Source organism: Octopus bimaculoides, chromosome 8 (genome assembly GCF_046866305.1).
Source record: "Octopus bimaculoides isolate indiv1 chromosome 8, ASM4686630v1, whole genome shotgun sequence".
In the NCBI taxonomy this organism is placed as follows: Eukaryota; Metazoa; Mollusca; class Cephalopoda; order Octopoda; family Octopodidae; genus Octopus; species Octopus bimaculoides.
In genome coordinates, this window is record NC_142935.1 from 31,510,297 (window position 1) to 31,538,295 (window position 27,999).

At 39.3% G+C, this 27,999-nt stretch overlaps 1 protein-coding gene and 1 long non-coding RNA gene across 4 annotated transcripts; one reads left to right on the forward strand and one right to left on the reverse strand.

Annotated features, from left to right (window-relative positions):
* Positions 1-16,083, reverse strand: LOC106882799 (peroxiredoxin-6). Its single transcript, XM_014933582.3, has 6 exons — positions 15,897-16,083; positions 3,477-3,633; positions 2,435-2,572; positions 1,879-1,952; positions 1,082-1,154; positions 1-269 (listed from the first exon to the last, which is right to left on the reverse strand). Exons 1-6 carry the CDS (start codon positions 15,980-15,982, stop codon positions 129-131), a joined length of 669 nt encoding a protein of 222 aa, XP_014789068.1. The 5' UTR covers positions 15,983-16,083; the 3' UTR covers positions 1-128.
* LOC149134346 (uncharacterized) lies at positions 13,336-27,999 on the forward strand. Of its 3 annotated transcripts, none has more exons than XR_016242842.1 (2): positions 13,336-14,053; positions 25,815-27,999. It is a non-coding gene; the product is annotated as an uncharacterized LOC149134346 (long non-coding RNA). The 3 variants fall into 3 exon arrangements; XR_016242843.1 differs by lacking the exon at positions 13,336-14,053 and adding an exon at positions 16,435-16,659; XR_016242841.1 differs by lacking the exon at positions 13,336-14,053 and adding an exon at positions 17,132-17,412 and having other exon boundaries at positions 25,815-25,988.

Here is a 27,999-nt window from a genome sequence, read left to right on the forward strand (position 1 = left end):
TGTATTTTGGGTTTTTTCCCCATGATTTTTTATTTTAACTATTTTGAAATTACTTTACAAAAAGGAACAAAGTTTATATTTTTGTTAGACAAGATTAAAAATGTCACGTGATTGTTTTGGAACTTAATTCAAGTGTTTAACTTTGGACAAGCTGTCATTCGCAAGTAACATTTCTTGGATGGAACTGAAATCTTCTCCACACCGGTCGGGAACAACTTTGCTTCTTCGTCTTCACGCACAGAAGGTACAACCATGCACTTCTCACCAGGCTAAAAGCAGAGAAATGGAATATATTAAAAACCATTTTATTTTTCTCTTAGCCCTACTCAAACTTAGCAGTGCCAAAATGTTAAAATAATGAAGAATTTTCAACAAATCAAACTGCCACACATTAACAATTACAGAAGAAAACTAGAGAATGTCTTAATTCTTTAGCATTCGAACCAGCTGTATCTGGCCAAAATATTTCATTCGTTTTATATTCAAACTGGTCGGATCTGACCTGTCACACCTACCCAATATGGTCATTCTAAAAATCAATGACCACATCAAAATCTCAACGCTCCAAAAAAATGCAGGATTAATTCAAAAGGATGTGAAGCAACGCATTTGATGGAATAATGTGAATGCATTGTAATATTTAGTCATCTGAGATTAAATTCTGCCAAAGATTATCATCATCATCATTTAACATCCGTTTTACATGCTGAAATTGATTGGATGGTTTGACCAGAACTAAAAAGTTGGAAAACTGCACCAGGTTCTGGCAGCACCAGAACAGCTGTGCCATAACATCTCATATCCATTTACTTTAAGAACATTTAATGGTCTGCCACATTAAACAACATTGGTGCTGGTACCACATAAAAAACACCCAGTATATTTTATACAGTGGTTGCTATTAAAGGTATCTAGCTGTAGAAACCATGCCAAAACAGACAATTAGAGCCAGGCACAGCTCTTCGGCTTGCCAGCTCCTGTCAAACCATCCAACCCATGCCAGCATCGAAAATGGATGTTAGATGATAAGACAACAATTAAACAGCATTAAAAAAAAAAAAAACGTAATATCTATACTTACTTTCCAGTTCACGGGTGTAGCAACTTTGTGCTCAGCAGTCAGTTGAAGAGAATCCACCACACGAAGGATCTCACTAGGAAAAGAAAACCAAAAGGTTTCAAATATTTAAAATTTTATGAAAAATTTGAACTAAGACAGGACAAAAGATCAGGTTGTTTACATGGAAAAATTTCCAACCATTTTGCTTTTCCATAGGAGTTACAAAAAAATAGAGTCAGACATCTCTCTACCACTAACTTATTTGCAAAATATTAATTTCTTTTCAAAGACATGAAAGAAAAGTAAAGACATGGCCGCATGGTTAAGAAACTTGCTTCTCAGTCATGTGCTCCTAGGTTCAATCCCACAGCACAGCACCTTAGACAAGTGTCTTCTACTATAGCTTCAGGCCATCCAAAACCTAGTGAATGGATTTGGTAGACGGAAACTGAAAGAAGCTCATCATGTGTGTGTGTGTGTCATGATGTATTGTTAAATAGCCACCTCCCTTCATACTACATTCCGTCGGTTGAAATGGGAGGGGGGGGGGGGGCGTAATCAGTGAATTACTTGGTGACATGAATGGAGCTGGTGTCACATAAAAGCCACCCAGTACACTGTGCAAAGTGGTCAGTGTTGGGAAGGGCATTCAGCTATAGACACCATGCTGAAGCAGATATTGGAGCAGTTCTCTGGTACACGACTCCTGCTGAACATTTCAACCCATGTCAGCATGGAAAACAAACGTTAAATGATTAGGAGCAAGACACCGAATCTTATGTGATTAATAATTAATAAGGAAAACGCAATTTACTTACTTAAAATTTCTTCCAGTTGTAGCTGGATAGAGTATAGAGAGTTTCAATTTCTTATCAGGACCAACGATGAAAACCTGCAAGATTTTAAAGAATATTTAATTATTAAATGGATTTAATTATTAACTTAATTAATCATTTAATTATTAAATGTACAGTTTATTTCAAGAAAAAACTTCAATGTAAAAACCAGTCGGCGAGCCTCGAAGTCTACGAGTTCTCTCCCTTACTTATTACACCGTGTATGCGCAGTTAATCGGGTGGATTACTCCCCTTTGAATTGCAACCAGTTTCATTGAAGAAGACACACAAATGACAAACCAAGGCAGCGAGCTGGCAGAATCGTTAGCACTCTGCGGTATTTCGTCTGCCGCTACGTTCTGAGTTCAAATTCCGCCGAGGACGACTTCACCTTTCATCCTTTCGGAGTCGGTAAATTAAGTACCAGTTACGCACTGGGTCAATGTAAGCAACTATCCCCTTCTCCTAAATTTCAGGCCTTTTTGCCTATAGTAAGAAAGTTATAGTTAAACGACAAACGATAACAGAAAATACTCACAGCTCGAGCAGTTAGGGGCATCCCAGCAATGTCCTTTTCATCAGGGTCAATCATTTTTAACCTGGTGGCAATGCAGCGAGTTTTGTCCGAAATAATAGGATAGGGAAACTCACTCAGATTCCCATAGCTTTTGATATCCTTTGAAATTTAAATAAAAGAGGGATATAAAATTAAATTTAAAAGATAAAGGAATAAGCTAGTAAAACTTTAGATTTCACATAAAACAGTATTGTGATACTCATGGTAAGTTAACATGTGTACATGCAGTAAACTTCCTCTTATTTGGTTCCCAAATAACCAGAACTCTCAAACATCCAGCACCCAGAGAAGTAAAAGAAAATGTGTTGTTTATCAGTCTTGCGAATTTGTGTCGTCATTAAAACAAAAACAAGCCTTGACTGCAGATGACCAATGTATGTGGTCAGCATTCATAAGAGACGTGGTGAACTTGGTCAGAGCCAGCTCAACTCATACCAGGTGAATTCTACCCTAAGTACAAGTTAGGTAATATTTAGGCAGGATAGGGTCAGTTTCGATATTAAGGGGCTAAATATGGCAGGTCTCTTTGATGCTGCAGTGGAGTCTGTGCTGTTGTACAGGTTTTGAGACTTGGACACTGACCAAGAAACTCACCCACATGGTGGACTGGTGCTATGCGAGAATGCTGAGGATGGCTCTGAACGTTAATCAGTATAGACTGAGGATGAATAACTCAGAGCTGTACGGGAGCCTCCCAAAAGTTAGCGTGAAGATAATACAGAGGAGACTGAAGTTAGCTGCACATATCACTGTCATTCGGAGTTGATACTGCACTGAGTGCGCCTGTGGGAGCCCCTACACAGACACACTAGAAGAGGGAGACCAAGGATGACATATGTTGATGCCCTAAGGACAGACACCGGTCTCTGGGAGACACAAGACATGGCAGTGATGATGAGGGACAAAGTCCGCCGGAGAGAGCTCGTCCGTGTATCTCGGGAATTTTACTGACCCTAAAATAGAATATGGCAGGTCAAAACTTTAAAGAATTTTAAAAACCAACCCCAATCCATCCTTTGTGGCTTTCAACATCATCACAAGACAAAGCACAAAGTTTGACATTTCTCTTGGTAAATTCCGGTACAAGCTGGCAAGCCTGAGTCAGTTCAGTGGTACATACAGGAGTATAGTCAGCAGGATGAGAGAATAAGATACACCACCTGAAAAGAAAAGGTGACAATGTAGAATGATGATGATGATGAAGACAAATAAATATTGGTTTCGAGTTTTGGCACAAGACCAGCAAGTTTTGGAGGAGAAATAAAGAAGAAATGTTTCCATCTCAAGCCATGTCAGGCTCATAAGGGCCAGTTTCTCAGTTTTAGTGGCAGAGAAATTCCCACCTGGATGGGATGCCAGTCACTCGCAGGATTACTCATTTTTTCCAGCTGAGTGGACTGAAGCAATGTTGAATGAAGTGTTTTGCTCAAGAACAACGCGTTGCCCAGTCCAGGAATCGAAACCACAATCATGAGTCCAACACCCTAACCACTAAGCCTCCACAATTTTGGGAGAAGGAGACAAGTCAATTAGATCAACACCAGTACATGACTGGTACTTATTTTACTGACCACCAAAAGGAGGAAAGACAAAAATGACCACAGCTGAATTTGAACTCAGAATGTCACTGCCTCACGGAAGCAGTGACAAGTGACCAAGACCTTTGGCGATATACGGTGCTTGAGAAGATTGTAGTCGTGGCTAATGCTGGGGTTTCGTAACTAGCACCCGTGTCGGTGGCATGTAAAAAGCACCCATGACACTCTTGGAGTGGTTGGCATTAGAAAGAATATCCAGCCGTAGAAACCTTGCCAAATCAGATTGGAACCTGGTGCACCCCCCGCCCCTCCAGATTACCAGTTTTCAGTCAAACCGTCCAACCCATGCCAGCATAGAAAACAAACATTAAATGATGATGATAAATGTAAAGATGGATGAAATGCTGCTAGGCATTTTGATTGGCATGGTAACTGCCTTGAGATTTCAAATTTTGGTACAACACCTGCAATTTAGGGGGTGGAAATAAGTCGATTACAACGACCCCCCCCCTTTCCTTTCCTTTATCTTTTACTTGCTTCAGTCATTGGACTGCAGCCATGCTGGGGTTCTTACCTTGAGGTGTTTAGTCAAATGAACTGACCCCAACACTTGTGTTTCTTTGAGTCTGGTACTTATTCCATCAGCTTCTTTGGCTGAAGCGCTAATTTACAGGGATATAAACAAACCAACACTGGTTGTCAAGCAAAGGGGAGGGACAAATATAAACACACATAATATATATTTTAATTGAAGTCCTAAAACCAAGGGGCCACATAAAAAAAAGCACTGGTGATGATGCTAAGTAAAAAGCACCCAGTACATTCTGTAAAGTGGTTGGCATTAGCAAGGGCATTCAACTGTAGAAACCAAACCTCAACAGACTATGGAACCTGGTGCAAGCCCCCAGGCTGGTTCCTGTCAAGTCGTCCAACCCATGCCAGCATAGAAAATGTTAAATGATGAAGAAGATACTTTTACACACACACACAATGAAGGGCTTCCACACAATTTCTGTCTACCAAATTCACTCACAAGACTTTGGTCGGTCCAGGACACTTGCCCAAGGTGTCACACAGTGGGACTGAACTCAAAACCGTGTGGTTGGAAAGCGAACTTATTAACCACATGGTCATGCCTGCAGATATTCTTCAGAAATCTTAGGAATGGAAATATTCAGGTTTGAAAGTTTTGGTTCAGCAGCACAGACGCAAAGCTTAAAACTACAAAACATTTAGTCAAGGATCATCTCAACCAATATGTAAAACCTTCAGTTGAAACATTCAGTGGGACTGAACCTGGTACCAGGTGGCTGGGAAGCAAACTTCTTACAACACAACCACACTTCTGCCTAAAAATAAATAAAAAATTTTCTTAGCTGGACAATGAGGTCAGATGAGATTTAACATTAAACCGAAATGCCAATGTATTCCAGTCCTGTTATTAAGAAAGAAAGAAAAAAATGCTAAAATATATCCAAGAACAGAACAAGCCTTCCATTGACTGACCTGACATTCTCAAGAATGGTGGTAAGGCCTTCTTAGCCATCAACACAGAAAGCTCTTCAACTAAACTGTCTGTATTGGTTTATACAGAATGGCATGAACCAAAGAGATACTCTGTGTGGTGGTTCGACCTGCTAGCAATAATAGCCAAATTTCTCTCAAATCTCACTACTATATAAATAAATAAGAAAAAGGACTATGCAATAATGTAAACCAAGATATACTTATTGGGATGTCATGGTTGGAGGTCTTTCCATCATATATCTTGGTTAGGCCTGACCTGGGGCTAAAACATCAGCAACACTGATATATATTTGTGAACAGCCATCATAGCAAATAAAATCAGGTCTTGAAAGCTTCGAAATGGAGGAGGAAAATAAATAATAATTAGTTTTGTTCTAAAAGTAAAACTGTTTAAAATTACATAACCTGACAGATGGTGAAAATGTCAAATACAAACTTCCTGACAAACTGGAGGATGTTAATTGTTTCCACCATATTAAACTCTCCCATCACCAAGAGCCAACATTTTTTAACCCTTGGTTCTCTACAATAGTGGTTCCCAAAGTGGGCAGTACTACCCACCTCCTGGGGGAAGTGGAAAGATGGAGGGGTGCATTGAAGAAAAATGGGGTGACCAAAATGGGGCAATGGATGTAAAAAAAAAAAATAATTAAAGGGTTAATTAGGTTAAGATTTATTTGTGAAAATTTGCTGCAGAAAATAGTTTGTCTGTGATGGTGGGAGGCACTAGGAATGAGGCCTTAGAACCAATAGGGCAGCAGTCTGAAAAAAGTTTGGGAACCATTGCTCTACAATGTCTTGAATATTTTAAGAAATGATAGGCGACCAGAATGGAGCATTTGCTCTTTTGCTTTTTGTAGAGTCACACCCCATTGACCAAACAGGCCATTTGCTATCAGCAACCGCTGCAAGGAAGACTGAGCATGTCATGGATAAATGATGCATAGACATGTGCTGTGGCTGCAACTTCTCCAATGTTTACTTGGACAGCGAACAGGTGCGGTTGCCATTTCTTGAACATGCTTCTCCACACCTTGTCTCTTTGACTGAAACTACAGCCCTGGACCAAGAACCTGGCACTGAGTGCCATCAGGCGTTTACATCCCTCCACCAGTTCGGCAATGTAGTTGGTGGAGATTCCATCAATGGGCTCCCAGTTTCCATATGCCAAATTCACTCACAAGACCCTTGTCCAATGTGGTGTGCAGTGGGATTGAACCTGGACTGCATTGCCGCAAAGCAGTTATACTTGTTTGCAGTATGGTAATACGGACCTACTGAACTACCAAAGGCTAGGCCAGTGGTTCCCAACCTGTGGTCTGCGAACCCCTGGTGGTCTGCTACGGTAGTAACTGGGGATGTTGTGAACATCTTAAGCTGACAGATCATTCAATATCCTGGAGTCAGTGAGGGAAAATTTATTTAAACAAAGGGGGTCCTTTGTAGTGAAAATGTTGGGAACTGCTGGTCTAGGCCTAATCTTTTGTTAGGTTCATACAGCAGGCTTTCATTCAGATGTGATTTTGCCTTGAGTAAAATAGTTTTATGTCTCTTGCTTACAATGTCTTCTATATCCAAACAAGGTGGGGATGAGAAATATTGCAAAAAATATCACAGACGCACATAACAATGACTTAACATGACTAATACACGGTGCAGAGAGGAACGCGACTTGGTGGTTTGCATATTCAGTTCACAATTGTAAAGTTGTCAGTTTGATTCCCAGAAGCATGTTGTGTCCTTGAGCAAGGCACTTTACTTCACGTTGCTTCAATTCACTCAGTTGGTGAAAACAAATTGTATTTCAAACTGCCAGCCTTGGTCATATTTTATGCGTGATGTTGAATCTTCCTGAAAATGGTCAATATAAAGACCTTCACCAGGGAACAAAAAAAAAAAAAAAACCAGCCTGAGGGGTACAAACAAGTGTGTGGAAAATGAATATGAAAAAAAATTTTTTAAATGTCCCCTCCCCACATCCCAGGGGTCGTCAGTTCACATTTTTTTTCACATTCATTTTCCACACACTTGTTTGTATCACACAGGCTGGTTTATTTTTTTAATTTTTTTTTTTGTTCCCGGGTGAAGGTCTTTATATTGACCCTGAAAACTATGTTAATGGTATGCTCGTCTACGGAGCGCTCAGCCACTTGCACATTCATTTCACAACCATCCTGGTTCCATTGAACAGCAACTAGAACACTCATCAGTCAAACCGACGGAGCAACCGTTTAATAGCTGTTGGAAATACTATGCCCATACTAAACAGGAATAAATAAATCTCATTCTGTTAGATTCTTCAGCCAACAGATCTTTAAATGTCTGTAAAACACTTGTTTCAACTTTACAATTTAAGATAACAATCTTGGGTCAGTCACAGTAAACAGGTCAGAGCTAACACTTAGCAAAAAGAAAGCAACAAATCTATACACACTTCACTGTAATTGCTGAACCACTTCAATAATTACGTATGTAAACAGGTGATAACAGTATTTCAGCTTTGTCTTATGATTCACTCTGTTCTTTAGCATTATTATATTTTAACACAGTCGAACCAGATGTATTCCAGACATGACCTACTCCGGTCATATATAGTGGTGGTGGATTATTTGAGGGACCTATCATCGTTATCATGCAATGTCCAGGCATTATCTGGATGGTTTTGACAAGAGATGTAGGACAAAGTGGTGAGAGAGGATCCATGGATGTTGGGACTCACAGAGGGGGTGACAGAGGGGCCAGGACTCCTGGTGGTTTGTTGAAAAGACACAAGCTAAATAAGTGTGGTTGTCCGGGCATACAGGTTTGTCCTCTGCATCCCTCTCCAGCTGAGCATTCCATACCAGTGCCACATAAACACACCCATATCGGTGCTGTGTAAAAAGCACCCAGTACACACTGTAAAGTGGTTGGTGTTAGGAAGGGCATCCAGCTGTAGAAACCATGACATGGAGCCCTTCTTGTTGTTAACCCTTATCAGTTCTTCAAGTGAAGGGGACCGTAATTTCATACTGCTTCAAGGACAATTAGTTGAAAAGAAAAATGACATTACTTGCTTGTAGTTTGCAATTTTCAGAGAAGCACAAACAGAAACACACACAAGTGCTCACAAACACACACACACACACACACACACTCACAAACACACCCAGGCTCCTTAAGCTTCCATCAACTAAAATCTCACACATCTTTGTCAGTGTGGAGCTAGAGTAGAAGTGGAACCTTTTGGTGGTGTTTAGTGGGATTGAACCCAAAACTTCTTAACAATGCAACCCATGAGTATTCAGTAACACATCACACACACACAACAATGGTTGGAATTTGTGGTATTTTTTTTTACCACAAAATATTTCAGGTAACAGAAAAATATGCTACTTGTTAGAGGGACCTGTGAATGAGAAATCACGACAAAAGAACATAGAAACTACATTTAGATTTATCTTAACAATCTTTGAATATCACGTGAACCCTCTCGGTTTCAATGTCTAATCATATACAGAGTTATTTAGCCCAAAAAACTTTAAAGAAAAAAAAAAAATGACAATTTTATTCTTTTGTTTCAGTCTTTTGACTGAGGCCATGCTGAAGCACTGCCTTTAGTCAAACAAATCAACCCCAGGACTTATTCTTTGTAAGCCTACTACTTATTCTATTGTTGTCTTTTGCCGAACTGCTAAGTTATGGGGAACGTAAACACAACAACATCAGCTGTGAAGCAATGGTGGAGGGACAAACACAGACACACAAACATTTATACATATATATATATATATATTATACACACACACACTGGGCTTCTTTCAGTTTCCTTCCACTAAATCCACTCAAGGATTTGGTTGATCGAAGGTTATAATAGAGTACACTTGCCCAAAGTGCCACACAGGTGGGACTGAACCGAGAACCATGTGGTTGGGAAGCAAGCTTCGTACCTACACAGCCACTCCAGGAGTGCCTATATGATTATGACCAAGCACGCAACCAGTGATAAAATTTAATTTAGGTTGAGAGAAAGGACAAGTCAGAGAAGAATGTCATTTGAAAGTGGTGAGTGAAGGTCATATTGTGGATTAGATAATAGCTTTCTGTTTTTTTTTATTTCTGAAGGACAAAATATAATCTTTGAACTTTACCTTCCTAAAAAGAAATATTTAATCAGCTTGGCTGACAAAAAAATTACAGTGCTTCAGTCTGCATTCTGGTTTCAAATCCCAATTGATGTACCAAAGGAAAACAAACATAAGACCCTTCGGTTGTCTTTACTGTGGATAGGCATGGCCCTGTAGACACAGCTATGGCCACATAGAAATGGGCGTGGTTGTGCAAACACGGGTAATGACTATGTGGTAAAGTTCACATTGCAACCTTGTGGTTTTGGGGTTCAGTCCCACCGTGCAGTAGTACCTCAAGCAAGTGTCTTTTACTATAGCACCAGATTGACCAATGTCTTGTTAAGTAAATTTGGTAGATTAAAACTGTGGGGAAGTGTTATATATGTGTGTGTGTAGGTGTTTTCAACTTCGACACTTGACAACCTATGTTGGTTTGTTTACATCCCCATAACTCAGCAGTTCAGCCAAAGAGACCAACAGAATAAGTACCAGACTTGAAAATAAGTCCTGGGAGGGGGGGGGTCTATTTCTTCAACTAATCCAGGGGTTCTTAACCTAAATGATGGCATTGTACATTCACGAAGTGATTGTGTATCAGAACTTTGTAGATCTAACAAATAATGACATCCATTGTAGAGAATATGTGGATGCAGGTAAAAAGAAATTTTCATCTTTTTCCCTTTCCGTATTCTTTTACTCGTTTCAGTCATCTGACTGCGGCCATGCTGGAGCATCACCTTTAGTAGAGCAAATCAACCCCAGGATTTATTCTTTGTAAGACTAGTACTTATTCTACCAGTCTCTTTTGCCAAACCACTAAGTTACAAGGACATAAACGCACCAGCATTGGTTCTCAAGCAATGAGGGGGGGGGGGGTACAAACACAGACACACATTTATATACGACAGGCTTCTTTCAGTTTCCATCTACCAAATCCACTCACAAGGCTTTGGTCGGCCTGAGACTCTAGTAAGAAGACACTTGCCCAAGGTGGCATGCCGCAGTGGGACTGAACCCAGAACCATGTGGTTGGTAAGCAAGCTACTTACCACACAGCCACCCTGCGCCTACATGTATGTGTGTGTGTGTATATAACTAAACTCAAAATTTCATATATATATAATGAAATTCTGAATTTAATTCATGGACCCCCCAGTACTACCTTTGGGGACCACTAGGGGTCTGGATACCACAAGTTGGGAACCACAGACATAGATAGACCCTTCTAATACCCAAACTTTTGCACAAGCCCATTATCACAACACCAAAAGTAAAGTTGCCTTATCACGAGATGTAATGAACAAAGAATTTCGATAGAATGTACCATTGCAATGAAACTGGAACAAAAGAAATGGAAAGCGCAAAGAAGATAAAAAATGATCTGAAAAATTGGAAATAAGAAGCTCCTACATTTTTTAGTTTAAATACAAAACTATTTAGATTAATTATAGCCTTACAATGATAAAGGAGTACAGTGTTGAGCTTTTGTTGTTTTTTTTTTTTTAGAAAAAAAACTGGTTTTATTCATAGACTGGTGAATTCAAAGGAGTGGCTATAATTGTGCATGTCTAACATTTTTAGGTTATCAATTTTTTTTTTTTTTTTTAAATAAGATTTTTTTTATCAATAACATATTCTGACAAGAAGAAAAGAAAGGAAAACAGCTAAAAGTATAAAAGATCAAATAATCAAGAAAAAGAAAACCCATAAATACCTCATCGAGGAAACAGAAAAACAAGGGGGGGGGGGAATTGAGCAATAGATGGGGGTGGGGAGTACATCCCAGACCAAATGGCGCTTTTAGTCATGCCTTGCAGACATGATTGCAATGGTGTTGCCATGAAGAATGGCCAGTGGCACTTGCTGCAGCAGCCACCCAACTCACATGGCTTATTTCTCAGACAGGTCAAAATTATCCTAATTTTGCAGAGGAAACTGGCAGCGCAGGGTCCAAGAACACCTGAAGTTTCAGCAGTGACCGGCGCAGGCTGACAGTGTATGGTCAAGTTTCTGTATTCATTTATTTTTCTCTCCTCTGCGTTACGGTAAACGAGACTTGGGTTTGCGGTTGATGCATCAAGGTTGGAACCGGAGAACTTGTCACAGCACTTCATCTCCCAGGCTAGGGATCCGCCTCCCTTGTATAGGAAAAGGGTAAATCCATCCCCACCGTCAAGACCTGCTGGCTCCAATACTGACAATGGTTATTGACTTTTCTCTAAAAAGAAAGCTTCACTGATCGCATATAACTGGACTTTGTTCTGTTGTTACCAGATTTACTACATTGACACTTTCTGGCAAAAGAATGAACAAACTGTAGTGTTTATTTGAAACTGAACTGCTAGGTAACCAGTGATGCATCACGACCAAACCACAGTGGTTTCACGTGATTGGTCAATTAAGCAACTAATCAGCATAAAGTCATGTGATTCAATCTTCTAGAATTTTCTTGTCTTAAAAAAGGCTGCTTTTGGCAGTAATTGCAGAATGTTGAGGCAGCTGCGCAATGTTTCTCCAGTCTTGCTAGAGCAAGATGACCCAGGATGACAAGACAGAGGACAGGAATCTCTGTCACCAAGAATACAGCACTACTGTTTCCAGTCATTGTTGGACCAATCACATGTTGCCATATCAGTACCTCTCTCCCAAGATGTAATTACTGCTGTCAATAAAATCCTCTGTTAAAATGTTCAGTGACGTTGTTCAGTTACTTCATGCAACCCAAAAAACTTATTTTCATTCATCAGCTCAACCAATCACCACCACCAAACTCCAATCACGCACCACCACCACACCCCAACCACTCAGCACCACCACAGACCCCCAACCAACAAACACACCAAGTGACAAAAGCCAATAAAATGAACAAGTAATAAGCAAGATGAAATGAAGAGGTTCTATATAGAAGCTCGACTAGGTGTTGGTTTGAATTTCCACAAACATCACCAATATAGAACATATTAAATCCATAGTGTGGAAGATATCATTACCATTGTTGCTAAACACCCATTTTTCCATGCTTGCATTGGTCAGATGGAATTTGTTGAGGCAGATTTTCTATGTCAGATGCCCTTCTTGTCGCCATCCTCCACACATTTCCAAGCAAGGTAATATTTATCCAATGTCAGACGTTTTTCCATGCAAAACTGGACACAAACACTGCTTGCATGGTGGTAAGACTCACAACTGTCACGTGATGGCAAGGAGACACCAGTATTATACACACACACACAATGGGCTTTTTCAGTTTCTGCCAACAAAATTCACTTCCAAACCTGTTGGCCAGCCCAGGGCTACGCTAGAAGATATTTATCAAAGTGCTATGTGATTAGGAGACAAACTTCTCACCACATAACCATGCCTGCACCTTATTCTACAACAAAAATTTCATAACTATTAAAAAAATTTAAAGTATTGAATAATAAAGTCAATTCTTCATTTTTCTTAATGACCTTTTCAGTAATTAAAAAAAAACCCTTTCACTTGATATGTGTTGTTGCAGTCATTCGGGGGGGGGGGGGGGGAGCACCGTAATCAAGAATTTTAGTCGAACGAATCAACCCCAGTACTTATTTAAAAAAAAAACTCATTGTATCGGTCTCTTGGCCAACAGCTAAGTTATAGGGACGTAAACACACCATCAACGGTTGTCAAACAGTGAAGGGGGACAATCACAGACATACACGACGGGCTTTTTTCGGTTTTCGTCTACCAAATCCACCCACAAGGCTTTGATTGGCCAGAGGTTATAGTAGAAGACATTTGCCCAAGGTGGCACGCCGCAGTGGGACTGAACCTGGAACCATGTGCATGCTTCTTACCACACATCCATGCCTCCGCCTATACACCTCCCCACCAAAATTTCAGACCTTCTGCCTTCAATAGAATTAATTGTGATTATCCATACTGGGTGTTTGTGCAACTCTAAAGCAGTATTTCTCCATTCAGGGGTCTGAAAAGGGGGAAAAAAACTGCCAGGTTCCATAGAATTAAAATCGAACATTCAAAAACCACGGCGGCATAAAGGAGAAAAGATATGAAAGCAAACTATGTTGTCGGTCTTCTCGTGGAACGAAATTGCCCTGAAGCATTTCCATATTTTTACGTTCTGAGTTCAAATCCCGCCAAAGTTCAAACTTTATCTTTCATCCTTCCATGGTCGATAAAATAAAGTTCGAATCAAGTACTGGAGTACCAACACTCTCCCGCAATATTTCAGGCCTTGCGAAACAATACAGAGTATTATTAATTTAGTATTTGTCAGAATGATTCGCTGCACTATAGTGATTCAAGAGAGACACATACGTATTTAGTCTGATGTTGTTGTTTGGCACCAGAACAATCTTTGACAGAGGAAACACCTCCGAGCTAAACGCATTCCAATGATGACCATCGTTTACGTATAGGTATGTATCTAGGACTATGTTTATTTAAGTATCCCTCTTTCTTTTTTATTTTATCTTTTGGAGATAATACGATTAATGTTTACAATATTAACCGAAAACGAAATTAAAAAAAATTAACCGATAATACAATGTAATTTGAGATTTGGCTGCTATTTTTAGCAAATTAAAATCCATGTTGAGATTCCCTCTAGCGTTGTTTGTCTGATCCTAAGATTGTATATAATTGTGAGATTATTATATTAATATAAACTGAGAGGGAAAAACGAGAGACTCCCCTTATTTATTAATTTTTTTTACGGAATCCCATGTTTTAGGCTATGGACATTACGATTCTGAAAAATTTTTTCAAAAATCTCAATTTCAAAATTTCTATCCCCCTCCCCCCGGTTTTTATATAGATCCACAGGGTAAACCTGACCCTAACTCAAACCCTAACCGTAATCCTGACCCTAACCCTAGTTTTGTGAGATTTGGCTATTATTTCTAGCATGTAAATAGCCTGCTTGGTGGGGGATTGAAATTTTTCAAACAATTTTTTTTCAGAATCGGAATCTCCATAGCGTAAAACGTGGGATTCCGTAAAAAAAATTAATAAATAAGGGGGAGAAAGGTTCAGATTACATATAGTCCGTCTTTACCCAGCTATACACACACACAAACTCACTTAAGCACGTAGGCCACTGTAACATCCTGCAAAGTGGACAGAAAGATGTGATTTGGTTGCTATTCCTAGCTGGTCCAGCAGACACACAAGGACTCGTTGTTGGCGTGTGAGATAGAATATAGTGAATTTTTAAACTTCGACATTTCACACACATATATAAACCACAAGAGACAAAATAATTTTCTTTTTTATTTCTCAAAAACGAGGGAACCATAACGTATTTCTGTAAATTTCATAAAGGAAACATCGTTAATTTTTAATTTCACACGACCCGTGACTGAAGTTGAGAATATTACTGAGAAATATTATAAGTAAATGACGTATAACACCAGAATTACTAAATTAGCAAACAATGAGACGAAAAGTCGTTCATTCTGGTCCACAAACCACCGGCTGCCACTTGCAACTAGGTTGAACACTTTATATAAAAAGTTTCCCCCTCGTTAATTGAGTAGGGGCGAGGGCATGCACCCATAATATTTATTAATTATAAATCATCTGAGATGTGAATAAAATAATAGAATGAAAGGAAATTTATTCCTTTTAGTTTCGGAGATTTAAGCTTTCTTTTTTGGTTTTGCAAGTGAAATATCGGAATACAATTAACCCGTCCAACACCGTCCTTGGTGCTATGATGCAAACTCGTTTTTTTGAAGTGATCTAAATAAAAATCTATCAAACTTCAATGTTAATTTATCCTCCAAATAATTAATGACAGGTTATTTTAATAAACACTTCGTTATTTTACTAAATACGTAGCAATTAAGGTACCGCACTTAAAAATAATAACTTATAGCAACAGAAATATAGTAAAATGAAATTGATGTGGAAATAAGTTTTATAATAAATGAAGGACGTACATTTCTGTTCAGTGTTCAGTGAATAACATCACTTAAAAAGAAAACCAACAAATCTATTATTGAACAGGGGGGGGGGGGATCTACAGGGCCAGTAATTTTAAAGTTGTTATTCACAAATGACAATAATAATCTTTTCAATTACCTGACCACCCTTCAGAACAATTAAGAGGAAGTCAGTGTCATCTCCATTTAGTTTAAAACACTTTACTCTTAAAAGACAAAAGCGTTTCTTGGCTATTACAGAAGCCCCAAGGTTTATAACAAGAATTCCAAATAGAATACATTTAAAGAAGAAAAATATCGCTTATATCAAACTTACGAATTTCCAACATATTCGTGGAAAACCATAGCACCGTCAGTAGTGTCAGCAGTAAAGTTAGGGAAAATTTCACCGAGATTTACCATGATTTCTTTTTCTATTTGTAATTATATGTATGTAAGATATATATATCTCTTTTTTTAAATGGACTGGAAACAGCTTAACGACCACTCTGCTGTCTGTCACTAACCACGAAAGCAACGTGCGTTCACTTTATAGATTGTGTGGTGGCCAATCAAACTGCTGTGGCTCTTTCCCCCCACTCAACCCGTCATCGCCTTTTCATTAGTGTGCCAAGTCTTGCACGTATACACATACACACACACACACACGTACATATATATACACGTATACGCACACACATACGCGAACATGTCACTTCAATACACACACACACTCTGACATGCACACTCACATAGACATACGCATACACATATGTATTCATATATTTATTATAACATTAATATACACGTATAGGCACTGTCATGCTATTAGCTGTCAGAAGTGAAAGTGCTCACTGCTAGTGAAGTATCTGTCTGTCTGCCTGTCGATTCTTTGGCTACTGACAGCTAATACCATGACTGGCCGGAGCGAGCTATCTGTCTGTCTCTCTCTCTCTCTCTCTATCTATCTATTACTCGAAAGTTATTGCAACAAATTTGACACCTATATCCATGCGTTTGAAAACACAACACAGAGTATAAGGGTACTACTAAAGCAGAGTGGTCCCGAACGCGCAGTCGCGCGTCCGCGCTAGCTAGTTGTGAGTGGTCGATCCTATTATTTTAAAACTTCAAACTTCATTTGTTTTCTATTTTGATAAATTCTCTCTGTTGAAAATTATATTTTTATATTTTAAATAATTTGCAATTTCAGGAAATATGTTTTTATATTAAATTTGTGTTTTCTAATAAGGTGGACGAGTGATTGATCGGGACCACTCTGCTTTAGTAGTACCCTTATACTCTGTGTTGTGTTTTCAAACGCATGGATATAGGTGTCAAATTTGTTCCAATAACTTTCGAGTAATAGATAGATAGATAGAGAGACAGACAGACAGACATATAGCTCGCTCCGGCCAGTCATGGTATTAGCTGTCAGTAGCCAAAGAATCGACAGGCCAGCAACAGGCAGGCAGACAGACAGATACTTCACTAGCAGTGAGCACTTTCACTTCTGACAGCTAATAGCATGACAGTGCCGGACTTTCCTATAAGGTGTTATCCACCCCTGATTGGAACTCTCCCGTATGACATGTACGCATGCTCAGTGACTTGCTTTAACAGTTGCAATCAGCTGAATGCACATTGCCAGTGACATTTGACATAATTACCCACACTCTGTGGTCAGGATTCTTTTTTTGGTTTGATGTCGGTATCGAAGGGATTACCAGACACCGGACAATACAGTGAAAGCAGCTTTCACTCACATCGTGGTATTCGATGCTGTGTACGTGTCTGTCGTGGTAAAATATGCCACTCCTTAACTGTTGCTTTGCTTTCATCCGTAGCACGAGGTAATTATGTCATTATCTGTGAAAATCGGCAACTTACAAAGATCTTTAGATCAGGCAATACTTCACCGAGAGGAGATATAAGCTTCTGCTTATTCCTGTCTGAAGTATCGTCCGATGAATTTACTTTGTTGACATTCTTCATTGACAGAATTTTTATTCCTTTCAACCTTTCAGTCAAGTCCACCTTTCTTCCAGTAACATACTGTCCATATAATCTTAAATATTTTTTTAACTCAGGTACAGTAAGTACTTCGATAGCTGAATCATCAAGCTGCTTTATATCCATGATAAGACATAAAACAATAACAATGGCGTGAGTTAGCCTCCGGAAGTTTAATTATCTACATGGAGCGCCGCCTAGCCAAGGGAGATAACCTACTTATAGGAAAGCCTTATCTCCATGCACGCACACAGATATAGATACATAGACAGCCATACATACATACATAGACAAACAGACAGACAGGCGGATAGATAGATAGATATTTGTACACTCGCACACGTATCCACACACAAACCTAGATTAAGATTTCGTAGTCCTTAACACAACAGGTTGCATGAGATCCAAAATACTCTTTTCAAAAGAAAAAAAGAAGCAGAAAATAAAATCTATTTTGACACAGTTACTAATAAATAAAATTCAGACAATCGCTTTGCGTAATTTCTTATAAAGTAATTTTTTTCCCTAACAGGATATAACAATGATAATATAAAATAACAAAATAGTGTAAAGAGCCCTGCTAACGCAGTAGAACCTGGTGTGGACTCATGAATACATTTAGCACGTTGGTCGTGCCGGTGGGTCGTGGTGGTATGTTAGCGAGTCCCGCCCGGCTCCACCAGCGAGTCGTTTTTTTTCTTTTTTCTATGGGTTTTCTGAAAGCTGGTATACTCCAATTGCTTTCATTTATACTTTCTATTGATATTTTAATATCCTTTTTCGTTTGTATTCTGATTTCACCTGTGTGGTAAGTAGCTTGCTTACCAACCACATGGTTAGGGTTAGGGTTAAAAAATAGCCAAATTTTTTATTTGACCATAAGTAGATTGTGTGGTATGTAGGATGTGATATGAACTAGGGTAGCGTTTTTCAAACTTTTTTGTCACGACCTATTTTATTTATCTGGCGACCCACTGAAAGGGTCGGTACCCACAGTTTGAAAAACGCTGAACTAAGGTACCATTCGACCCTCTGGTGGGACGTGGAATATCAAACACTACCAATTAGATCCTTGACTCACATATGGTATGCTGTAAAAAAAATATTACGTTCCTCGTGTCGCAATTAATTAAGATATTGCATTGGAACCCTGGAATAAACGTAAAATGAGGCTCGGGAGCCAGTAAAACGAAATACCACCTTGTGCCTACAAGTCATTAATATTTAAATAATAATTGTTTTAAATTTATAGCACGTGGCCGGCAATTTTGAGTGGTGGGATAAATCGATTACAAGGTTTCATTGATCGGATCTATTTTAAAACGGGGGCACCAGTTTTCATTTATGTTTTATGTAGTGTTTTTGGTACCGAAAGACTTTCAAATTTCGTATACTTATCTATTTTGTGTTATAGAACAGAAAAATATTTTTGTATTAGAATTTATTTCATGTAAAAAATTGTCTTATTTCGATAATTTCTACTAATCACTGACGTCTATTCAGTTGAAAACAGTTAGCGCTGTAACGGTGTATATCGTATTAATCCCCTAACCCTAACTAGACTGTTAACCGTAACCCTAACCCTAACCCTAACTCTAGAATCCGAACTCTAAAATTGTTACACACATAGATACGCACAGCGTAATTTATTATATAAACAATATATGCGTATAAATTACGATTAAACCGGATGAAATATGTCACAGGGAATAACATTTTTATGACCGCCCAGCAGTAACTCTATTCAGCTGAATAGACGTCAGTGATTGGTTGAAATTACAGAAATACGACAACTTTGACATGGAATAACTTGCGAATTCCTTTTTTTGTTAAGAAGACTAAGAGTAAAAGATGTTTTATATGACACATTCTACCAGTGTCCCAAGTTTCAAAGTGTTTCGTTAGTGTTTCGTTAAGAAAATACTGGTGCCCCCGTTTTAAAATAGATCCCATTGATCTTTATTTTATCGATCCCAGAAAGATAAAAGGCAAAGTGAACATCTTGTGATGGTGGTGATGATGATGATGATATATTAGATATTTTATCATTAACGTGTTCTGCGTCATATCTACGTGTTATGAATCAGGAACAAGTTTACAACCGGCTGCACCCGATATGCAATGCAGGATTAAGCTTTGCTGTAATGCATTCGCTAAACGTACATACACACCCATATATACTCTTCGTTTTTATGTCGAGTTATAAAAACAACTTGATTAACTGGTCAGCGCATTTTAGTAGAATGCATGTTTATTAACTTTTACATGTAAAAGGTGGAGGACTATATGTACGTTTTTTAGTCTTCTTGAAAGAGTTCAAGTTAGTCGCTCGCAAAATGACTTTTGAGAGCTCTCGGTGTTTGTAAATACGTGGTTGACTTGATGTGTTGGTTGAGCTGTCGATGCACGCTCCTAGATGGAGAATTTTAGGAATGTTATAACTGAGAGTTATATATGTGAATATGCAGGGCACGATGATTGAATTTTCACCATTTTATATTTTTTTCATTTCGCGCATGCGCATTGTTTGCTTTTGATTTTCTCGACTACATAGTATGGTAGGGTCAGTTGGGCACCGTCTGTGAGAAAAACAGCACCGTGACGCAATTCACTCAGCCAGAAATTTGGAAACGACATGCTGTTCTGCTTGGCATTTGCGTCGGAGGAAGCTCCAATGCGAACATTTTCATTTTTGCGTAAATTAGACGACAGTTAATTCACCGCACCCTATATATATGTGTGTGTGTGTCATTTATAACATTCAATATTACAGACCCATTTCAGCTGGTTTTACCAATTTCATTTGCGACAGTTTAGGAAAAACTAAACACGACACTCATCTGAAGAGCAGATTAAGAACAGGTATGACATGCTCTTTGCCACTGGGAGTCAAAAAGTGTCACATTCTATTTGTAGGTGCTATAAAACACAAGACGCAAACAAAAAGTCTGTGAGAGTAAGCTCAGAGAGGAAATTTTTGTTTATTAGAGTTAGATTCTTTGGACAGGCATCAGACAGTGCCATCATGAGGTATGGATTAGTTTTATTAGCATGATATTCAGTGAAAGAGAGAGTTTGACATTTCAAGCATAGCTCTTGGTTGGAAGAGAAAAAGGGAAATGTCCAAAGAAGGAAAAGAAATCACCAACAGCACATGTGTGTAGTTACATTACTGAAGTGCATTACTGAACTCTCTCTACATATAGGTTATGAGAGGTGATGGTGTCAAGATGACCCAAAGGTGTCAGGTAATGCAATGCTGAGTAAGTGCTATGGACAGACTATAGTTAAGCTCCCGGTTCAGTGATTATGCGAATGAGGACTCCAATGTAGGTCATATATTAACAGGCATATATATAAAAAAATTAAGAGAATGAGATAAAAAAATTCCAAGGCTGTGAAAGATTTCAGAACATTTATAAATTTTTTATCTCATTCTGTTAATTTATATTCCCCAACTCAACCTCCCAACCTGGCTCGTTCCCTTGCTCCCTCCCACGCTGCCACACTTGCCCTTACCTCTCCAACACCACCCTCCTCACCAGCACCCATCACCGACCCTTTCGCATCACCGACTCCTTCACCTGCACTTCTACCAACATCATCTATTGTATCTCCTGCTCTTTCTGCCATTCTCTGTACATCGGACAAACGGGGCGCCGCCTGGCCGACCGATTCGCGGAACACCTCCGAGACATCAACGTTGGCAATGACACCCTGGTGTCACGCCACTTCCATTCTGCCGGCCACTCCTTGCAGCAACACCTGTCCGTGTTTGGATTGTCCATGCACAGGGGCCATCTGGACTCCTGTTTGCGCCGTGAACAGGAATTAATCTTCTCTCTTCGCTCCTTTGCGCCACATGGGCTCAACTCCCCTCCCCTCTTCATCTAACCCCTTCCTCCTGCCTCTCTCCCCCACCCTCCCTCCTACCACCCCTACTCTTTCTCTCCTCTCTCTTACTCTCTCTCACTCTCTTCTCTCGTACTCCCTCCTCTCTCACTCTTACTCTCTACACTCTTACTCTCTCACCCTTACTCTCTCACTTTCACTCTCTTCTCTCTTTCCCTCTCTCTCATTCTTACTCTCTACACTCTTACTCTCTTACTCTCTCACCCTTACTCTCTCACTCTCTTCTCTCTTTACCTCTCTCTCACTCTCTTTCTCTTCCTCTCTTTCTCCCCCCATACCCACCTTCCCCTCTCTCACATCCACCTTCCCTCTCTTAAACCCACACTCTCTCCTCTCTTCCTCTCTTTCTCTCCCCTCCCATACCCACCCTCCCCTCCCATACCCACCCTCTCTTACATCCACCTTCCCCTTCCCCCTTCATCGTCAACACCCCCTCATAAGCTCATCCCACAACACCCCAACACACTCCTACTCTACCTTCCCACTCCACCCCATCCAATTCCTTACACCCACCACCCACCCCTACCTCTACCCCACCCTCAGCCTAACCCACACTCCAACCCATGCCTTCCCCACCTCCCAACACCCTCACATCACATCACACCAATACCCTTGCATCACACCAAGCACACACTACAACTGACCAACTCCTTTCTCCCCTCCCCATTTTCACACTACATATGTCAAGATCACCAGCATTCTATCTCCCACACACAGCCCCTCATTCTTCGATCACCGTTTGTTATCTCCCCCTTTTCTTAGCTCTCCTGAAAAAGAATTTCTAACTTCCGGTCAGCCATTATTAGCCATTATTATGATTGACCGTTGACTGAACACTATTCAATATTTTTTCTCCGTGTTTTTCTCCTTGTCTCCGTATTCTTTCTGTTGAAGAGCGTAGCTCGAAACGTCAAAGACTTTCCGTATTCCTGAGCGTCATACTAATACATCCTTTTGTTATTTACACCACCTGTCCTCGTCTGTTGTTTTTTCGTACATTCTCCCATATATATATATATATACACACCTCCCGTTGTCAGTTATTAAATCAGTGCTTTTGTGGATTTTGAGTTGTTTTAACTCTTATCTTTAGCAAACGTGGCGACCTTCAGTCACTCTTGTGACCTCTATTAATTTTGCCTTTACATTCTAATTGCTAATAAGCCACCCTTTTTAATTTGTTGTTTACATTTTTAAAAAATAAAAAAATAAATGCACCCTTTTCAAGCCTAGCCAGGCTCACTGGCCCAGTTTCCTGGTTTCAATGACGTATGTGTTCCCCAGCTGGACGGGACACCAGTCCAATGCAGCGTTACTCATTTTTGCCAGCTGAGTGGACTGGAGCAACGTGAACTGAAGTGTTTTGTTCAAGAACACAACACGTTGCCCGGTCCAGGAATCGAAACCACAATCTTACGATCATGGTGCTGACACCCTAACCACTAACCCACGCACCTCCACTGTACTTACACTTTGGACCTTTGTGATTTGATGGGCAACATTTTTTTATGTAGTGTTTTTGGTACCAAAACACTTTCAAACTTCGTATACTTGTATATTTTGTGGTATAGAACAGATAATAAATTTTGTATTCGAAGTTATTTCATGTTAAAAATTGTCTTATTTCGATAATTTCAACTAATCACTGACGTCTATTCAGTTGAAAACAGTAAGTGCTGTAACGGTGTATATGGTATTAATCCCCGTTAGTTCTGACATTTCCGATTAACTAGACTGTTCGTAAACAAAGGGGAAAAAGCCATCAAAATACTTGAATATTGCCTGCACTTGTTATTGGAGCTACCAGAATTATTAATGCACCTCCACCAAGTGCTTCATTTCCTAGAAATAGCAGCCAAATCTTCTTCAAATCAAACTCTAGTTTAGGGTTCGGGTTTTAGAGTTAGGGTTAGGGTTGGAGTTAGGGTTAGGGTTATGAGTAAGGTTATGGGAAAAATATACACACACAGATACGCACAGCGTAATTTATTATATAAACAATATATGCGTATAAATTACGATTAAACCGGATGAAATATGTCAGGGGAATAACATTTTTCTTACCGGTCAAAAGCTACTGTTTCGAAAACAGTAGTAACTGTATTCAGCTGAATAGACGTCAGTGATTGGTTGAAATTACAGAAATACAACAACTTTAACATGAAATAACTTGCGATGTACAAAATTTTGTTAAGAAGGTTAAAAGAAGTTGTTTTATATGACACATTCTACCAGTGTCCCAAGTTTGAAAGTGTTTCGTTAAGAAAACAAATTTTGCCCGTCAAATCACACTTTTACTGTTTTGAAAATCAGAACATGTTTACAACAGTTTTTTTTTTTTCATAAGACTGACAGAGGTAGTTGAGGTGTTAAGAGCTGCTGATGAGGATTAAAATGGTCTCCATCAAAATCCGAAATCGCAATCTATGCATGCTGGGAACTTACTTCCCTTTGTCAGTTGTTAAGATAGCAATTGTGTGGCGTTTGATGTATTTTAATTCTTATCTTTAGCAAAAATGGTGCTAGCCACTGCCCTCTGTCACTAAATTACCCAAATTCCCCAACTTTAATTTCAGATAACATCAGATTCTTTAATTTACGAGATAAAGTAATTCGTTGATCGAAATCAATATTCAGAGTTGCATCGATACACCAAAATTGAAAGCAATCTGAGTAAAATTAAAAGGGGCTCATTTTGCGAATGAGAAAGACTAGATCCCAATTCCGCTCACAAGGCTTCAGTCAGCCCATGGCTATAATAAAAGACACTTGCCCAAAGTACCATGCAGTGGGACTGAACCCAGAAACATGCGGTTGAGAAGCAAACTTCTTACCACCAAATTTCTTTTGTTGAATAAAGGACAGATTCAGGTGATGTGAACAAAGAAAATGTCAGAGGGCTTCCTGCATAGGAAGGATCACTCAACATGACAGCAACAACCCCTTAATTATTTTTGTGAGCAAATGGGACTTAGCAGGAGCAGTTGGGGTGTGGAAGGGGCAGGCAAAGACTGCAACCAGCCATGAATGAAGCTGGGTGGTTTTCAAACAGGATAATAACAGGTCATCAAAAGGTTGAGAGATGTGAAGTATTTTATTATTTGGAAAGATGTAGCAGCAGAAGCCAGCTTTGGCTGATGTCAGTCATTAGACTGTGACCAGACTGGAGCACTATCATTAAAGTGTTTTAATTAATTATATCAACCCAGTGGCTTCCTTAGGCGCCTGTTTTTGCCATCTTCATTTCTTTTATCCTTTGTCTTTAACTTGTTTCAGTCACTGGAAACAAATCAACCTCAGTACATTTTTACCCATTTTTTTTTTTTAAATCTGAACTACTAAATTAGAGGACATAAACAAACCAACATCAGTTGTCAAGTGGTGATGGGAAAAGCACAGACACACACACACACACACACACATAGTTACATGTGTATGTGTGTGTGTGTGTGTGTGTGTGTGTGTGTTTCTGTCAATCTATCTAGCATGGCTGTGTGGTAAGAAGTTTGCTTCCCAACCACGTAATTCTCAGGTTCAGTCCCACTGCATGGCACCTTGGGATTATTGTCGTTGTCTGTGAATGAATGTTTATATCTTATGCTTCACATTAAAAAGCTTTAAACTAGAAACATTGAAGTTTATTGTCGTTCCCTTTCAACGAATCATCTGCTAGGTTAGCATCTCCAAAGACATGTGGAATAAAAAATCCCTGAGCTGAACCACGGGTAAAGGTTAGTGGCAAAACGGGCCTTTATGAAATTTCTATTTGCCAAAACCCATACTCGTCTGGTAAAATGGACAGAAAATCCTTTGTAATATGTTTTGGTAAACTCAAGGCAGCAAAATGCTTAGTTGCATTTCGTCCATCTTTGTGTTCTGAGTTCAAATTCCACCAAGGTGGATTTTGCCTTTCATCTTAAAATAAGAACCAGCTGAATATTGACTTACCACCCCTCCCCTGAAATAGCTGGCTTTGCGCCAAAATTTGAAATCAATATTACAACACATCTTACTAATATGAAGAATGTAAGAAGAATATTGAAACAGAATTCTATACAGATTCAGCATCAAGTCAACTGATCAGATGACATTATGTAGCGTTGATAAAACCACATTTCCTTGACTTAATAAATAAGGTTTTTAAATATGATGAGGCCATTTTACTCTTCTTTTAATCCCCACCCCATCCAACTCTTCATTTAATAAATTATTTTATGCTGCCATTTAAACATGACATTTGTTTCATAAAATAGTCTTCAAAACTTGTCCTAATCACAGTAATTCGACATCTCCTTCTTCTATTCCCGTTTTCCATTTTTTTGTTTTCCAGGTCACATGATACAGCTAAGCCAATCATAATGGAGAAGCAAATGAGAAAATTTCACTATATCAGTTTCTCCTCACAACCCTTACTTCTGAACCTGGTCTGGTCTGCAAACAGAAATCATCTGGCTGATGTCTCCATTGAGATATAATACAATGGGTTGTAGGAAAGTTTGCCACAAATGTTTTTACCGCAGGAAAATTTGCCTCGGGATTTGGGGCCAGAGGAAAGTTTGCTGCATAGGAAATTTTGCCACAAAGCAAAAGATGAATTCCTCTCTTGGCATATAATTGTTTCAAGGGGTAAAGTAATTTCTTAACTCATTTAAAATTTTTACCACACAAAAAAATTTTGCAGAACGAATAAAGAAATTTGAAATGAGTTAAGAAATTGCTTTACTCCACCATATTGGTTGAAACAATTATATGCCAAAGTGAGCAATTCACCTTTTGTCATGCGGCAAAATTGTCTTGCGACAAAGGTGGCGAGCTGGCAGAAACGTTAGCACACTGGGTGAAATACTTAGCAGTATTTCGTCTGCTGTTACGTTCTGAGTTCAAATTCCGCCGAGGTCGACTTTGCTTTTCATCCTTTCAGGGTCAATAAATTAAGTACCAGTTACACACTGGGGTCGATGTAATCAACTTAATCCCTTTGTCTGTCCTTGTTTGTCCCCTCTATGTTTAGCCCCCTGTGGGCAATAAAGAAATAAGAAATGTTAGCACGCCGGGCAAAATGCTTAGCGGTATTTCACCCGTCGCTATGTTCTGAGTTCAAATTCCACTAAGGTCAACTTTGCCTTTCATCTTTTCGGGGTCAATAAATTAAGTACCAGTTACCTACTAGTAGCAATCTAATCGACTGGCTCTCTCCCGCAAAATTTCAGGCCTTGTGCCTAGAGTAGAAAAAAAAAAAATTTGTGTTGTGGCAAAATCTCCTATGCAGTGAACTTTGCTCTGACCCAAAATCCTGAGACGAATTTTCCAGCGACAAAAATGTTTGCGACAAACTTTCCAGATATGAATATAATAGTTATATTATATATCGTACCTCAAATCTCTCAACTGGCACAAGGCCACACCCACTCAATACAACTCACCCCTCCAGATGAGAGGTTTTTATCTGGTAAGGAATGTGGTGACCCTGTCAGTGCTGGTACCCCATGAAAATAACTGGTGATGGTGCCACACGAAACATACCCAGTCCACTCTGTAAAGTTGTTGGTGTTAGGAAGGGCAACATCTGCTGCAATTTGTTGTTTAAAACTGCTTCAAAGGATACGAAAATGTTTTTTTTTTAGCTGACAGTTTTCAAAACAGTCAGTTGAAACACAAGCAAAAGTTAATGATATTGCATACAAGTTTATGATTAACTCTAGACTGAATGTTTAATCATGTATGATCGTGATTAATCTTGGTTTCTCATTAATTAAGTCAGGTGCACTTTATTTTAGCCTATTTTTTCTTTTGCTCAGCAATTAAGATTTACTATGGACCACAGACAAAAGCAGGCGAGCCATCATCACTACTACGGACACCACCACCACCTTCCGTATCTTTGTTATCAGCAGCACAATAACATCTTTATGTGACCATTCTTAATTTGTGTGTCTTTAATCATTTTTCTGCTATTGCCTGCTTTGGCATGGTTTCTACAGCTGGATACCCTTCCCCATGCCAACCACTTTACAAAATATACTGGGCACTTTTTATGCGGCACCAGCACCAGTGAGGTAACCAAATAGCTTGCAAGACAAAGATTCTTCAACTTGGATGGGGAGCAGTGTTGTAGGAGGTGGCTCTGTGCCAGTTGATGAGCGGTTCAAGTATAATAGAAGGATAGAGGTGAGTGCCTTGCTGTAGAGGCGATACAAGGCTACCCCAGTTGGGAGAGAGAGGCAAATGATGATGGTAAACATGAGCCAGGGCGAAAGAAGATATAAAACACTAGTGTCTCTCATTAATTTCTCTTCTTTCAGCTTTTCCTTTCAAAAGGATTTTGAAACACTGGGTTTTCCAATCCTCACAGCAAGTTCATTGAACTCTTTTTTTGTCAGTTGTATTAAATAATATAAATCTTGCTGGTGTGACCGACACCAGTCGAGTTGAAGTCTGTATGACCATACATATAAATATTACCTGGGTGTGTCCTCTTTCCAGCTTTCAATAAAAGTATAAGCTTTATATTAAAA

What these genes read in the sequence shown, in the direction of transcription:
- LOC106882799 (XM_014933582.3), bottom strand. Translation starts at nt 15,982, where the DNA reads ATGGTAAATCTCGGTGAAATTTTCCCTAACTTTACTGCTGACACTACT. An exon ending in GCCACAAAGGATGGATTGGG is followed by an intron (nt 2,573 to 3,476) that starts GTTGGTTTTTAA and finishes TAAATTTCAAAG; the next exon opens with GATATCAAAAGCTATGGGAA. An exon ending in TGCCCCTAACTGCTCGAGCT is followed by an intron (nt 1,953 to 2,434) that starts GTGAGTATTTTC and finishes AAAATCTTGCAG; the next exon opens with GTTTTCATCGTTGGTCCTGA.